Source organism: Schistocerca piceifrons, chromosome 6 (assembly GCF_021461385.2).
Source record: "Schistocerca piceifrons isolate TAMUIC-IGC-003096 chromosome 6, iqSchPice1.1, whole genome shotgun sequence".
Classification (NCBI taxonomy): domain Eukaryota; kingdom Metazoa; phylum Arthropoda; class Insecta; order Orthoptera; family Acrididae; genus Schistocerca; species Schistocerca piceifrons.
In genome coordinates, this window is record NC_060143.1 from 115,447,820 (window position 1) to 115,464,700 (window position 16,881).

The window sequence follows — 16,881 nt, forward strand, 5'->3', positions numbered from 1 at the left end:
GAGACACGGGGAGAGAGGGAGACACGGGGAGAGAGGGAGACACGGGGAGAGAGGGAGACGGAGACGGAGACGGAGAGGGAGAGGGAGAGGGAGAGGGAGAGGGAGAGGGAGAGGGAGAGGGAGAGGGAGAGGGAGAGGGAGAGGGAGAGGGAGAGGGAGAGGGAGAGGGAGAGGGAGAGGGAGAGGGGGAGGGGGGACGGGGGGGGGGGGAAGACATAAGCATACCGAGATGAATGGTAGAGAAGAACTTCGTTGTGCAAAAGTGTGTTATCTATGAATTGAAGAGGTATGTATCTTCTGACAGCACAGGGCTTTTAACATGTAACTGCTTAAATCAAGCAGATTTATACCCCCTTCGCCCCCTCTCAATCCAACAATTACAATGCCTGTTAAAAGGAGAAATGGACAGATGAATTATTTGTTGTATATGTAAGACTCTCTCTATCAGAGGTGGACAAATTAATGTAGACACATGTTTATTAATCTACTTTTTTGGGGTGGGAAAGTCCAGGGAAGAGAGCTACACCATTTTCCTGTAGAAATCAAAAACTTATAAGCAAAGAAGTGAACTGTTTAAAAACAATACCAAGAAGACACTAATGCTCCTCACAAGTATGGGAGAAACATTTCGCCAATTCTTTGTGATCCACTTGTCTCTCAACCATGCCAGTCAGCTCATTCAAATGATGATTCAACAATAACAGGCAGAGTGTCAAAGGTACTTGATGGTTCTTTTGTATATACTTCAACTTCTTCAGTTTATTACAAACTACAAAGGTTTCACTTTGGAAATAATAATGGGTATGTGTGCAGATTTTCATGTGAGCAATTATGTCAGTGTTATGTGCAAGTGGTACTCCACAAGTTGCTTACTAACAATGTCTATTTATCTCATGTATACATAGCTCATCTTATGATTGTGGGCGCTTCGGTGAAATTACCGCATTGTCACAATACAGGTAGTTCAACCAACAATACACTGAAACATTATGTTGTTTCGTAACTGCGCCTAACCGTGTTCGCTGAGGCACAATAGGGCTTATAGTAACAGGAGGGTGGTCTTAATGATCACTTCATGGATTGGAAACCTGTTTTGTCTAATCTGAATCCAGCCAATGGGATTGAGCTTCAAGAAGTGTGTTGTTTCACAGGTCAGGGATATATAACTTGGAAACAATGTGGTTATGGCAAGCAACATGCCTTCCCCCAAAATTCTTGAACAAAATGCAGTAGAAACAATAACATGTATGTAGTGTTCTTTTATCGGTAGTACGAGTGTGGTTTGCAGAAGGAAAAACACTGCTCAAATGATGCTGAGAGAAAACTGGCCTGAATCTATGTCAAGAAAAAGGTAATGTCAATTGGTGCCTTGGTGGTGATCAAAGAAACTTAGCTATTTATGAATATTAAAATTGAAACTCCTTCCTGAGATGTTGCAAATATATATTCAGAACATCAGCAAAGTGTTTCCTTTTTAATGTGACTGCTATGTTCAATCCAGTACCAACTGAGAATTCAATCAACGTTAGCTATTAACTGCAGACATCATATCTCCTTCCTTCTGGACTGTGTATTGTCATCAATTATAAATCTCATCCTTCCTTTGTCACTCTGACACTTGGTGATAATGCTGGTGTTGTTAGTAATCATTCAGTCTAACAATGGAATGTCCAGGTTTAACATTATTTAAATCACTCATCATATGACAAGCACGGTCAAATTTTACGAACAATACTGTAATCTTTTGACAGGGCCCACTGAGCCATGTAATCCAAGGCTACACAGTTATGAAAGGAGCCCCAACATAATTTTTAAGGGAGCTGTAATGCATATGTATACACCTTTCATTTTTCCTATTCTCCACCTTTTACTGATGACAGACTTAAGTGATTCCAAAGCTACAGATCCGAAAGCAGTCTTCAAAATTTTGGGTCTTTCAGTTCCACTGTTGCTCCTAATTTGGCAGCTGGTAAGTCAACACTATGTTTATCACAAATGTTCTTAGCACTATTTTTTTTAACTTTCATTTGCAATGACTATAATTATGCACAATTCAACTCATGGTGGTATGAGTGCAGTAATGAACTTCACCAATAAATTAAAAAGTGTGCTTCAATGGGCCTCTAGTCCAGATCTTTGTCTTTTGCAGTCACTTCTACACAGCATAAACAGTAAGTAGAAAGTGGTCCAGGAAATGTAAAGATGTCTGCGCAGTTCTCAGTATGGCGGACAGCTGTCAGGAACATTCAACATAATAACTATTACACTTACTTTTTCTTACCTCAGTTCTCTTTATAGCTTCTTTCTGGTTGTTGTTCCGCTTTCAAGTTACTGATATACTCTTTAGTCTACATTCTTATTGTCATCAGCTACTAGTCTGCTGAATGTCCAAAAAATGCGCCTCCCCTTTCCTCCCAAAATGATAAAACACAGAATACAATAAAATGTTGAAGGATCAAACAACAGAAAGTCTACGATGGACTAACAACAATACGGAAGGAATAGATTGCTACTCACCACATAGAGGTGGTGTTGAGTCATAGGCAGACCCAATGAAAAAACTGCTTAACTTTTAGTTTTCGGACAAAAAGTCCGTCAGAAACAGTAGACACACACACACACACACACACACACACACACACACACACACACGGCTACTATCTATGACAACTCTGAGTTAGTAGCATGAACCAATGAATATCAATCTTATATCATTTTATTTAAACTTATTTTCTTATACATTTTATACTCCTTACAAGCATTCACATTATATAGTGACATATTTCTCACAGGAGGCACTGAAATATATCCACACCACTTTTATTGTCTTCACACCAATGAAATTCTGCACTCTATGTACAAGTGAATTACAGTCCACTAAGACTGATGCAAAATTCTGTTAAAGGCTGTGTAAGAGGATTCCAAGTCAAACAAAAGTTGCCGCACCTGAGTATCTGTCAGTTCATCCGATGCTTGCATACTAGACAAAGTTGTAAGCCAACTTGCCACTTTTTGTTTGCCCTCAAAATCTGATCCCAAGAGACTTAAGCGATTCATTGTATCCATCAGATCACGGAGGTCTGGATGAAGCTCATCCATGGCCTTTATTTCTAATCTTAGTTTGTCCATGATCGTGATAAAGAGCTGTAAATAAATAAATAAATAAATTAGTATGATGATTGGTTTACTTAATATTTCTGAAGAATTATAATAGAATTTACTCAACAATCAACAAGAAAAGCCACTAATATTAATAGAACATTTGTCAAATGAGAACTGCAACATTAGTAAATTAATACAAGTGTGCTGCAGTAAAGTGTCTCAGATCGCTAAAACAGTCTATATTAAGTATTTTTGCAAATAGTTGCCAGACAGTACGTAAGCATAATTACTTTTGTGTAACTGATAAAATTATGCTAAGCTTAAAGTTGCTTATTGTGTTACGAATTCCTAGGGCAACTGTCCTACCAAGGGGTGGATGTGATAGCAAGCAACAAGTCGTAGATCATTTATCATAAGTTGCAAGAACAAAATGAAATAATATGGTCACTGGTGGCTGTTGTGCATCTAAAGGCAGAGGTGCTCTGATGAACTAAAGATTAATTAAAATAATATGGTACTAGAATCTTGGGAGGAATACGAACAATTAGACGAGTCAAGAACCACTTAATATACAGTGAAATACTGAGTGAAAAGTAGGCATTAAAAATGCACATGTGCACACCTCTCTCCAAAAAAAGAGGAGGAGGAGGAGGAGGAGGAGGAGGAGGAGGAGGAAGAAAAAGAAGACAACAGAACTTTGTTGTCCTGGTGCAGTGGCCTGTGACAAGCACAGTGCTGAAAGTCCACTGCCTTGTTCCAAATCCTTATCTGCCTATTTATATCTGAGTGCTTCCTATATACAGTGAGTAATTACCCTAACTCATTCCAATGTAACGAAATAAATCATCAAAATTATTTAACAGAAATGAGCACTGCAGTTCATCTCATGTAACAATCAAATATTCTATCCAGTTTCTTTGAAATTGTCAGTCCAAGTATTCAGATACTAATGTAACGTTTGATAGGGACAGAAGGTATGATCTATTGATGTAATCATCACTGCAATAAACAAATAATTCATTCTCCATTCAGTATAGAAGAACAATTAAAACTAAAATAAAAATTAAAAAAAAAGAGGCAAGTCAGTGAGTGAATCATTCTATTCATGAAGATTGGATAATTTATTAATGAGTAAACATTACAGAGCTAGGAAATTTTTTGATACATTAAACCCTAACAAAAACAAATAGTTACAGCTTACTGTTCGCCCTTGGCAGCAAGGCAAGAGAGCAGAATCTTTCACCTGTCCATCTCAACAGACATAATCTTACACTGAAGGACATGGTAACATATTGACAAGGATATTCTCAGTCTACTCCTTCATCTGTCCTCCACAAGCTGCATTATTCCATCTGGCGGTGAGTACTTAATATATCACTGTCACTCCCATCCTTCCCTCTACTGATCATGAATAATGTTGGAGAGAACAACTGTTGATGAGGCAATATATTTCATGTCCATTTGAACCTCTGAATTTTGACCTTTGTTATTTTTGTGAGATATTTTTGAGATGTTGCAAAATGTTCGTTGACTCCTCAACATACATCACTTTCTGCGTTGCGTTGCGTTGTTTTGAGGGAAGAGACCAAACAGCGAGGTCATCGGTCTCATCGGACTAGGGAAGGGCGGGAAAGGTAGTCGGCCGTGCCCTTTCAAAGGAACCATCCCAGCATTTGCCTGGAGCGATTTAGGGAAATCACGGAAAACCTAAATCAGGATGGCCGGACGCGGGATTGAACCGTCGTCCTCCCGAATGCGAGTCCAGTGTGCTCACCACTGCGCCACCTCGCTCGGTCATCACTTTCTGAATATTAACAGTAAACCCCACTGTGATGCACATTGCCTTTCTTGTAGCATCTGCTACTGGAACTAGATGAGCACCTTTGTGATGCTTTTATGATTACTAAATGCATTCTTGACGAAACACAATACTACTCTTGGCTTCCTCTACCAATCGTATCTGCTAAGGGTCTACATGTGAAGAGCAATATTCAAGTAATGGTTGAATGAAGGTTTTGTAAGCTACCCCCTTTATAGGTGGACTACACTTCCAGAAATTTCTTCCAATGAATCTGTCTATGGTTAGTTTTATGTGAAAACTTCATCAAATTACCTTCCATTAGGTAAGTGGAATGCACTCCATGACTGTGATAATGGCTAGTTACTAGCTGAATTCTGGATCTGCTCTAATAAAGCGAGAACGGAAGCAATGAATAATTGCTGCTCTTTACCATTTTGGTTGTTTGATGTAGTCACTCCACTTTAAATGCATTGAGAAAATGATAGGATGGTGACAGTGAAATGGACCCAAAATAAACAGGAAATTATAGGAGATAAAAGGCCACATAAAAAGGCTTCAGCCTTTAGAACATAAATAAAATCGTATTACATTTGTTTATCCTGCACAGCAATATCGTAAGTATAACAACCGTCTGTTAAGCTCAGAAAAGCTGGTGGTACAAGGGAGGATCCAGGTAGCTCAGGTAGGGGAGCAGCCATTGAAACCAAGCATGTCATGTTAAGTGCATGCTGTGCCACAGGGTGGTCTATTTTGCTCTTGGCTGCAGTTTGGCAACTGCCGTTCACCCTGGTGGACAACTGATTGGTAGTCATACAAATAAAAAAGGCTGTGCAATGATTGCGGCAGAGCTGGTAAATGACATGGCTGCTTTCACAGGTGGCCCAGACCTGATGGGTGACGTATCTACAATGACATTATTCCTTGTCCAGTATGCTGATGGTCTCACCAAAGCCTTCACAAACAGGCATTAGCCTCCAGACCTAGTCTGCAAAGCCCTTTCGTCACCAAGTACCACCCTGCACTGGAACAACTGAACCACATCCTTTGCCAGGGCTTTGATTACCTATCATTATGACCTAAAATGAGGGACACCCTACCTGAGATCTTTCTCACCTCTTCTAAAGTGATGTTCCACTGTCCACCCAACCTCCACAACACCATAGTCCATCACTATGCCACTCCCAATCCCTACATCTTGCAACAAGGTTCATATCTCTGTGAAAGACCCATGCGCACGATCTCCCCAGTCCACCCACCCAGCACTTTCTATCTCCAGTCCTGTCAAAGGCTTATCCTACACCATCAGGAGCAGGGTCACCTGTGAAAGCAGCCATCTCATTTGGTAGCCTGCTGCAATCATTGTACAGCTTTTATATTTGTATGACTACCACCCAGCTGTCCACCAGCATGAATGGCCACTGTCAGTCTGTGGCCAACAGCAAAGTAGACCACCCTGTGGCACAACATGCAGCTGAACATAGCATGCTTGATTTCAATGGCTGCCTTACTACGCAAGCTGTTTTAATCTCCCCTTCCACCACTAGATTCTCTGCTCTCGTAATTATCTCAGCCTCAATCTACGAAAACACATTATCCCTACACCCTCCATCAACAGTTTCCACCTCCCTCCACTGTCCTATCACCTTCTCATTCTTGTCTCCCACCTTCTTTGTTTACCACCCTCTGCCAATGCACCTGCCCATCTTTTCCTGCTCTTCTCCTTTTTTCCCCATCCCCAAGCCCCACAATCTCTTACGCTGTGCCCGTTGGCGTTCTAGTCCCTACACTCTCTACCAGACAGTGTTCCTCTTCCCCCCCCCCCCCTCCCCTCCCCACCCATACACTAATATCCCTTTTCCCTTAGTGTGCCCCCTCCAGATTGGTGCTTGCATCTCATGTGATACTTGCATTCCGGCCAGAGATGCTGCAGTTGGCAGTCATGAGTGCATGAGGTGTGCTTCTTTGTGTGTATGAATGGTTCATGTTTCTCTTTCGCTGATGATGGCTGTGGCCGAAACCTTTATGCAAGTGTCTTTTACTTGTGCCTGTCTGCAACTTAATGTGTCTTCTTTATGATAAGTAGCACTCTATATTTTCCTTCATTGTTGAATTTCCTACCTGAGGTTTCCTCTTTTTGATTTTGTCAAACTTCTTTTCTTCCATCCTACAACCCTGAAATGTTTTCTCTACTTTCCTGTGTTTATTCAACACCTTCCAAATTGCATCTACTTCTGAGCCACACTGTATCAGAAATCACACACACACAATACAGGTTTCTGGACTGCACAGTTTCTTAATGCAACATCTGATGTCCCGCATTCTTTCCTCCAATAGTTATAATTATATTTATCACATTTCATCCCTCATCCTGGCGTACATTAGCATTTTACTTTCCTCACCTGTCCATGCCACATGAACTTGTGACCCACTGTCTACCTTATCCCCCCTCCCCCCTTCATTCCCTATCACAACAACACACACACACACACACACACACACACACACACACACACACACACTCCATACCTCATTTGTTCCTTTTCTCCCACATTGCTGTACATTCTTAATGTATATTTGAGTATTTTTATATGATTTCACCCAGTTTCATGCATTTGTAGATATTTTTATGTATCTGTGCATATTTTTGGATATGTGTATTCATGTGTTTTTTACGCATCTTTTCTCTTATTCACGTTTTCTCAAAACCGTCAACATCTATTTTGGCCACTTTCAATTCATTCCTGTTACCTTTGCACCACTGCTGCCACAATGGACTCCAATTACATCTTTCTGTATCAGCTCAGAAAAGTATCCCTTTCCCTAGCTAAAACCCAGACCCATATCCTATTTCTCAAATGCTGCCTAAACCATGGAATCCCCCAAATGACCCAACCCTCCTTTCACAATGGCCTTAACTTTTTCAGATTTCGCCAGTCCATGGCCCTCGTGAATGTGGTGCTACAAAAACGCATTTCCATTGCACAGGCATATCAGAACCACCTCTGCTCCTTCTGTAAGATACTATTACTGTGCAATCCCTGCTATCTCTGAAATTGAATCCTTTGCTTTCAAGCACCTGGAGGAGCATTCCAGAAACCACCTTCATAAGTTATCAAACATGCTGACATCCTACTGCCGTCTTGGGGCACCACTAGCCAACCCGTAGCCTACCCACAGTGTTCCTCCTTGACAACCGCTCACAGCACCTTAACCCTGTCTAGCCAACCTTTTCAACTTGCCGCATCCCCCAAAACTCCCTACCAACAATCCACCAAATCCAGAGCTGAAACATTACCATAACACTGTTAAAATTTTCACCAAAACTCTGACCTCCACAGAAGTTTCAGTCATATACAAAGGCCTTACCTTTAGCCCTATTCCTAACTTTAATCATACTGGACTTGTCAAAGACCCACTCACCTTCACCCGCTCCCTGCAAAGGAAGCACTTCTTTGCCGCCAATCCCTCCAACCAAAACCAATCTAATTCCAACAATGCACCCTGCCTCTCCCAGTTCATATCACCATCCAACTGTGATCCCTCACTGCCACTTAACCACCCGCTAATCGCCTTCCAGGTATTCCTTACCTCCAACTTAGCCTCACCATCCTTCCCCAGGTCCTTCCTCAAAACACCAACCTTTCAGCGGAAGAACAAATAGCCATACACAACATTAAAACGAATCATGACCTAATCATCCTCCCTGCAGACAAAGGTTCCATCATTGTTGTTATGAATTGCAGTGACTACCTCGCAGAAAGTCTCCGTCAATTATCTGATACCTCCAGCTATAAACTCCGCCAGAGTAATCCCATACCACAAGTCCATCACAAGCTCGAATACCTGCTTAAAGCCTTAGACCCTTCCAGAACCTCCCCCTGAATCCATTTTGTCTCCTCACCCCCATGACACCACGCAGACCCACCTTCTACCTGCTTCCAAACTCCACAAACCCAACAATAATGGACGCCCCATTGCGGCTGGTTATTGTGCCCCCAATGAAAGAATTTTGGCCCTCACTGACCAACACCTCCAACTAATTGTCCATAATCTAGACTCCCATGTCAAAGATACCAACAAATTCCTTCACCGATTCTCCATCATCCCCACTCCTACCTATACACCATCCCTCATGCCCACGGTCCTACCCCTATTGAACACTACCTGTTCCAACATTCTTCACACTCCAGACCCACTCCATCATTCCTCATACATATTACAAACTTTATCCTGACCAACAACTACTTGTTCTTCCAGGAAAGGCATACAAACAAATCTGCAGCACTCCTCTTATGCCAACCTGTCTATGGGCCACCCGGACGAGACCTTCCTAGCCTCCAAAAACGTCAAACCCATAGTCTGGTTCAGGTTCACGATCTGGACTAATTGCCAAGACACCATATCTTCATTCATTCACAACCTCTGCACCTTCTTTCTCTCCACTTCACCCAGTCCTCTGCAAACCGGCGTGTCACCTTCCTAGATGTTGACCTCCACTTCTCTGATAGTTCCATCCACACCTCTGTCCACATTAAACCCACCAACAGAACCTGCATTTTGACTGCAGTCATCCCTTCTATGCCACAAAATCCCTCTCTTACAGCATGGCCACTCAGGGATGGCATATCTGCAGTTACAAGAAATCCCTTGTCCAGCATGCTGAGGGTCTCACCAAGGCATTCACGGACAGGCACTATCCCCCAGACCTAGTCTGCAAACAGATCTCTCATGCCATTTCCCATCACACCCCCAATTCTCTCACCATACCCAAGAATCAGCTACAAAGGAGTACCCCTTTCATCACCCAATACTACACGCTGGAGCAGTATAACCACATCCTTCATCAGGGCTTTGATTGCCAGTCATCACGTCATCCCTCTTAAAGTGGTGTTCCAATGCCCACCCAAACTCTGCATCATCCTAGTCCATCCCTAGGCCACTCCCAACCCCAGGCATTTGCCACAATGATCACATATCTGTGCAAGACCCAGGGGCTCGACCTGCCCAATCCACCAACCCAGAATTTCCTATTCCAGTCCTGTCACGGGTTTATGCTACCCTACCAGGAGCTGGACCACCTATGAAAGTAGCCATGTCATTCGCCAGCTCTGCTGGTATCATTGCACAGGTTTTTATATTTGTGTGACTACCAACCAGCTGTTCACCAGGATGAATGTCCACTGCCAAACCATGACCGAGAGCAAAGTAGACTATCCTGTGGCACAACACGCAGTTGAACATAACATGCTTAATTTCAAAGGCTACCTCATTACCCAAGCTACCTGGATCCACCCCTTCCACCACAGGCTTTTCTGAATTGTGCAGATGGGAGTTATCCTTACAATAGATTCTGTGCTCCCATAATTATCCCAGCCTCAACTTACGGTAACATACTGTCCCCACACCTTCTAGCCAATAGTTTCCACACTCTCTGTCCTATCATCTCGTCTCCATTCTTGTCTTCCATCTTCTCTGTTTGCCATCCTCTGCCAATGGCCAATGCACCTGCCCATCTTTTCCCACTCCTCTCCTTTATCACTCCCCCCCCCCCCCCCCCCTCAATCCCTGACCCACATCCTCCTGACACTGCACCTGTTGGCATTCTAGTCCCTGCCAGACAGTGTTCCTCTCTCCCCTCACCTGTACACTACTATCCCTTCACCTTCCTTGCCCGCTCCAGATTTCTGCTTCCATCCCATGTGACAGTTGCATTCTGGCCCAACTTGCTGGAGTTGGCAATCATGTGCATGAGGTGTGCTTGCTAGTGTGTACGAATGGTGTGTTTTTCTCTTCTGCTGATGGAGACTGTGGCTGAAAGCTTTATGCAAGTGTCCTAATTCTGCCTGTTTGCAAATTAATGTGTCTTCTTTATGGTAAACAGCACTCTGTCTTTTTATATATTGTTGATACTCCCGCCGGGAGTTTTCATCGTTTGATACACCATTTACATGACCAGCAGTTAGTCTTTTTTCCTCTCTTTCTTATTTCCAAAAAATGTACACATCTCTGTAGTTTGAATGCCTTTCTGTTTTTTCCATGATAGTGGAAGATGAAGCCTTTTTCTGCAGGACTGTGGCATCCAAATGAATCCATCAACCATACACAATATACGTTCTTGGAATTCAGTCATTAGGTGAACTGTGAAACTCCAAACTATATTCTTTTCTGTGGGCATGGAGGAAAGTTTATCTAGTCATTTTGGCCAGAAACAGGATCACTTCTGATCAGTCTGGTACCATGACTAATATCTGTCGTTGTCAATGGGTAAGACAACTCTCTTCTTGAACTTCAAGCAGTTCTTCTGTCAATGTTTTTAACCATCTTCAGATCCTTAAGAGTATTAAATACCAAATAAATAAGCTTCCCAGAGAGTAAATCATGATTATTTCATAGACCTTTTAGCATTACAGACTCAACAATCAACATTTCTGGCTTCATAAATGATTTCATTACAGTTTTTTTTCTTTCTTTCTTTCTTTTTTCAAAATCCAAATTGGTGCAGAGTATAGAAATAGAACTAGCAGATCATCTGAAAGAAATGGAATGGATCCATATCAGATGTAAATGAAATTAAAGGTACAAGTTTAATATGCAACAGATCACTGAACAGTTTTATGACGCATTGTTGTTCTTTCAAGTTTGCCCTCGACTCATGATAAATTCCTTCCAGTTGCAAATGGTTTGCAGAAAGAATGATTGTTGGCAAGCCTCCATGTGAGCTCTAATCTCTCTAATTTTACCTTAATGATGTTTACATGAGGTATGCATTTTGTGACAAGATGGCAACCACAGAAAAGGATAGTGTTTCGCTCTCGTCAAATACGGAAAAACTGAACATTTCACTGTTTAAAAAATGTGAAAAGAAAGTGATAAAAAGAATCCTATATGTTTATGTGCAACTACTGGTTACATGAAAAGTCCGCCAAAATAAACTTAAAATACACATGCTCACGTTTTGAAATGTCCGAACCAGAAAATGCAGTAAAAACAAAAAGTGAAATTATCAAGATACTACAAAATGACACTGAGGTGCTGAAAAGAGAAATCTCTATTTTAAGGCAAGAAAAAGATAAATTATTATGAGAAAAAGAGGTCCTTGAATCTGAAAGCAGTGAGACAAAAACAAGACATCACATTAATTTGTGTGCTTACATCAGCAGCAGGACGGTGATCAACAAAATGGTCACTCCAGGTAGAGAAAATAACAGATTAGTACGAGAAAAACAGTTCAGTGTCTGTTTGAAAGCATGAAAACGGAAACAGAACAATACCATGAAAACTCGTGTGCATGTATTAGCAGTACTAATGATCAAACCTTTAGGTCTGATACATCAGATGTGCCCAATGAGTTACTGATAACCTCAGTAAGCCAAAAATCCTGTATATAAACATTAGTAAAAGTCGATAACATATGCTAAAAGGAAAGGTTGTGGCTGAAGTGTGCAAAGAAACAAAAATGAATTTCTATTGATAGGCGATTCATTACTGAAAAATGTCGCTGTTCCGAGACGCAAAATTGATGTGTGACCTGGAATTAAAATGCAACCACTAAAGAAGCATTTTTAAAAATATTGAAAATTCAAAACAAAATACTGCAGAAAATTAACTTAAGCAGAACTATAGTGGTGAGCTAATACATGATGGGACACATTTGATAAAATTGGCAGTGAAGAAGAAATCACCAATGAGACAAGAAACAACTCGCTCAGAAGTGTCTATATGCAGGTTCCCTGCTCATAATCAGTGGAACAATAAAAAGATAATCTGTAAGTGATAAATACATCTGCAAAATAAATGGTGTCATAAAAGAACAATGTGATAGTCTTGGAGCAATATTCATAGATCCAAATAAATTCCCAGATGAAAACTGCCTTGGAAAGGGTGGTCTGCATCTAAATAGATTGGGGTAACTAACATTAAGTAGGATGTTTACACATGTTTGCTAAACAATTAAAAAAACAAGGGAAACTAAAATGTCTTGATGGGAGTGAAAAACTGGATAAACTAGCTAAGAAATCCAAGAACAAATATCATCCAAAAAGCATGGAAGAACAGAATACAGACGTCAATTTTATTGACATTCATGGAGTGAAGGACAAGGAATTAGTATTGAATGACTGTTCATTAGAGAAAAAGTTGACTTCTTGTGTTTATGTGAACACTAGACCACTAAAGATGAACTTTTTAAGTTAGAAAATTATAGTTTATTGCAGAAGAGTTCACAAGAGAGGTGGTGTGCAATTTATGCTGGCAAATCAATCAATTGCTCAATTGGTAAACATAAATCTAGATGATATGTGTGAAGAACTGAATTTTGAAGCTACTGGTATAGTTATTCGAGGTATGAAGCTAATTAGCAGTATGAAGGTAATAGCAGTTATCACTGCACAGGTCTCCCAATGGTATTATTAGCGTTTTCTTAGAGAAACTGGATGTCCTTCTTGGTGGACTCACTGACAACAGATTCACAAACTATGACATCATAATAATACATGGGGATCTTAATTTTGATTTTGACATGTTAACTGTTAAGCATAGTGTTAGTGATTTGAAAAACCTATTGTGACAGTTCAACCTACAGTATGTTAATTATAAACCTGCTTGGGAACTAGCATGCTTAAAAAAATGCTTTTGTTATTTTAAATGTGCCCAAGCTCAATGCGATGTAACAATGTTTTCCTTTACTGACCACAAATGTGTCCTCAATATATGCTAATAGTATCAACTCAGTCAACCTTAGTGGCGCCTTAGATAACTCAAAAACAGTGATCACTAGGCCAATAAGCAATGAAAAAAAATCAATTTCAAGGAATACCTTTAAGATAGGGATTGCTTTTGCCAGAGAAATACTGGTAATAATCATTGTCTATCAAATAGAGAGACAGATAAGATAATTTTTGAATTTTTTACACTCACTTCTGCAAATATTTCATTATAGTGTTCCCATTAGAAGATGTAAGTAACTGACAACAGGTTGTAAAAAGCATACGTTGAAAAAGAAAAATTCTTGGTACACTAAAACCCTGTATAAAACTAAATACCACATATTGATGCTGTTAGACATATAGAATACTAAGTCTAAAAATGCAAAATCCTTGTATGTAAGAGGGAGAAGCGATTATAAAAAAGCAGTCACTGAAGCAAAAAGGTCACAAAATGCATAGAGTGTTCTAACAATAAATGCAGAACTACTTGGAATCTCCTAAACAGTGTTGCCACAGAGTCATGTAAGGTCAAAATCAGTATCTCATAACAAGAGTTTAATGATTATTTTATCTGTGGAGGAAGGAAGCAATAGCATCAGTAAATTTGATACAAGTCCATCAGAACTCCCAGAAAATTTTTTTTATAGGCAACCCTACAATAATAGTCTCACTTACTTTGAGGTTACACCTACTACTGAATTAAAAATAGTAAGGAACTTCAAGTCATCAGATAGCATTGTTATTTATGACATTCTTGCAAATAGCTGAAGAAAGTAATTGATTTTATTGTTCATCCATTGACTAAAAGCATAAAATAAATGTACATCAGAGAGATGCTTTCGAGAGGAGCTTAAATTATCTAAGGTGGTTCCTGTGTATAAAAAGGGTGGCAAAGATAACCCTGCTAGTTTCAGACCTGCATCACTAGTTCCAGTATGGGTCAAAATAATAGAATACTTCATTTACCTTCAACTGTCCACCCATTTTGAAAAACTTGGAATATTCAATGCAGCACAATATGGATTTAAAAAAATGAAATATGTTCTTAAAGTGTTTGAGGAGAAAGTCTCCGCTCAGTCCACTTTCTATGACCTGAGTAAAGCATTCAACCGCGCAGTACACGACATGTTTCTACAGAATCTCCATTTCTACGCCATCGGGGATAACGGCCTAAAACTTAACGTTTTGCCTCCAAAACTGTAGGCAAGTTGTGTGTAATGGGACAGAAAAGTCTACCGAGAGACAAACTAAGGTGGGAATTCCGTAGGGATCTCTACTGGATCAATTTTTGTTTTTGGTCAAAATCAATGACCTGTCCAAAGCTGCAATAAGGTGCTATTTGCAGATGACACTACCTTCCTAAATTATAACAATGATTTGAATAAGCTATACAATTCTGTTGACAATACACTTGCCTAAGATTCATATTGGTTTGGGTCAAAAGGGTTTCTCCTGAATGAGAACAAAACACAAAAAATATGGTATTTGGTCTAAAGAACAAAAGCCCTTTTAATGATCCCAATCATATAAAGTTCTTGGGGGGGTATACTTAGATGACAAATTGTCCTCAGAGCAACACATTAGTGTTAAATTGCCTAGAGCAATTTACTTATTAAGCTGTCTTATGAAATGTGTACCAGCAGCCTACATTAAAACATTTTATTTTGCATTTTTCAAAGTATTATGTCATATGGAATTATCCTCTGGGAAACTTTAGGCATGTTCAAAACATTACTTTTGCAGAAGAAAGCAATCAGGGTCATTACATGTTATCAACATAAAGCACATTGTAAGCTCTTGTTATCTGAAATGATAATTAAATTGACACCCTAGCTGCAAACAGGTGCTGATATACATCATTAGGGACATGTAGAAAATGTGTGCCCCAACCGGGACTCGAACCCGGGATCTCCTGCTTACATGGCAGACGCTCTATCCATCTGAGCCATCGAGGGCATAGATGGTAGTGCGCCTGCAGGGACTTATCCCTTGCACACTCCCTGTGAGACCCACATTCCCAACATGTCCACACCATGACATTCGTAGTGCGCCTAATAGATGTTTGCCCATCACACTCATTACCCGTGGCAGATTAATCTACCAAGTCCCATACGAGTTCCGGTCGGGGCACACATTTTCTACATATCCCCAATGTTGTATATCAATGCCTGTTTGCAGCTAGGGGTGTCGATTTAATTATCATTTAACTCTAGAGAAGCTGCACGGTCATCAATGGTATCTGTTCTTTTGGGAACAGATACTACCTTCATATATACCTTGTTATCTGCATGTAAAATAGTAAGTGTTATAAATTTGTATATATACCTCGCGTTAATCTGTAAAAAAAAAAGAAGAATCTGCATGAAGTACAATGTAGAAATAATATTCGTGGTCACAACACAAGAACAAATAATTCCGTACATATGTTATACCCAAGACTATCAAGGACAATCAATAGCTATGAGCTAGTGAGCCATAAACTATTTAATAGCCTTCCACAGATGCTACAAGACTTTTCATGGTGTGCATTTAGGAAAACATTAAATAAATGTCCTGCTGCCAACTTCTTTATGAATTAAAAGAGGTTTTTGACTGTGACATAGAATTGTAAGCTAACAACTGATAAGCTGTACTGTTCTGTTTATTAATTTAATGTTTAAGATGTATAAAAAAAATTGTCTAACGCTGTAATGGCCTAATGACAGTAACATTATCTTATCTTACACAGCATGAAGCAATAAAATGGTTAATTCTTCTAGGTACATATACTCTTGGGACTTTTAATGATACAAGAAACCATTACAACATAATAGGCCACGCAAATAAATCTTCGACATAACTATTTATAACTAGTGTTCGCCAAGCATCAGAGGATGCTCAAATACAGCAGGCAGCGAGGCAAAAGTGTGCGCCTAGTGTAGTCATCTGACACACAGCGGATGAAGTATAACTGAACAATGAATGGAAGTGGGTGAAGGGTGCTGCCACCTACAGAAGAAAGTGCAATCTAAATGCTGATGACTATTTAGAAACAATACTGTTTGAACTATCAATTGTCTAATATGTAATATGTTTTGTAAAATAGTTTTTTCAAATTTTAAATGTATTGTAACTATAAACAATTGTGTAAGTGTTCATGGATTAAATATTCAGTTATGACACCTATCGCATATGAATACGCAGCTAGGACTGTTACTGCTGCTTCTGTGAAAGAGAACAGTTTTTTCTGTATGTTCACATGCTGTTCATTAGGTGGCAGTGTGGAACTATTTT

The 16,881-nt window shown here is 40.0% G+C and overlaps 1 protein-coding gene and 1 non-coding gene across 2 annotated transcripts in view; both read right to left on the reverse strand.

Moving 5' to 3' along the window:
• Positions 1 to 2,698: 2,698 nt before the first annotated feature.
• The window catches only part of LOC124802846 (vacuolar protein sorting-associated protein 28 homolog), a 63,801-nt gene continuing 49,618 nt past the window's right edge, over positions 2,699 to 16,881 (reverse strand). The window contains exon 5 of the mRNA XM_047263867.1: positions 2,699 to 3,144. Coding sequence (XP_047119823.1) covers positions 2,878 to 3,144 — 267 coding nt within the window. The 3' untranslated portion in view covers positions 2,699 to 2,877. The remainder of the gene's footprint in view (positions 3,145 to 16,881) is intronic.
• Trnat-ugu lies at positions 15,490 to 15,564 on the reverse strand. Its single transcript has one exon. It is a non-coding gene; the product is annotated as a tRNA-Thr (tRNA).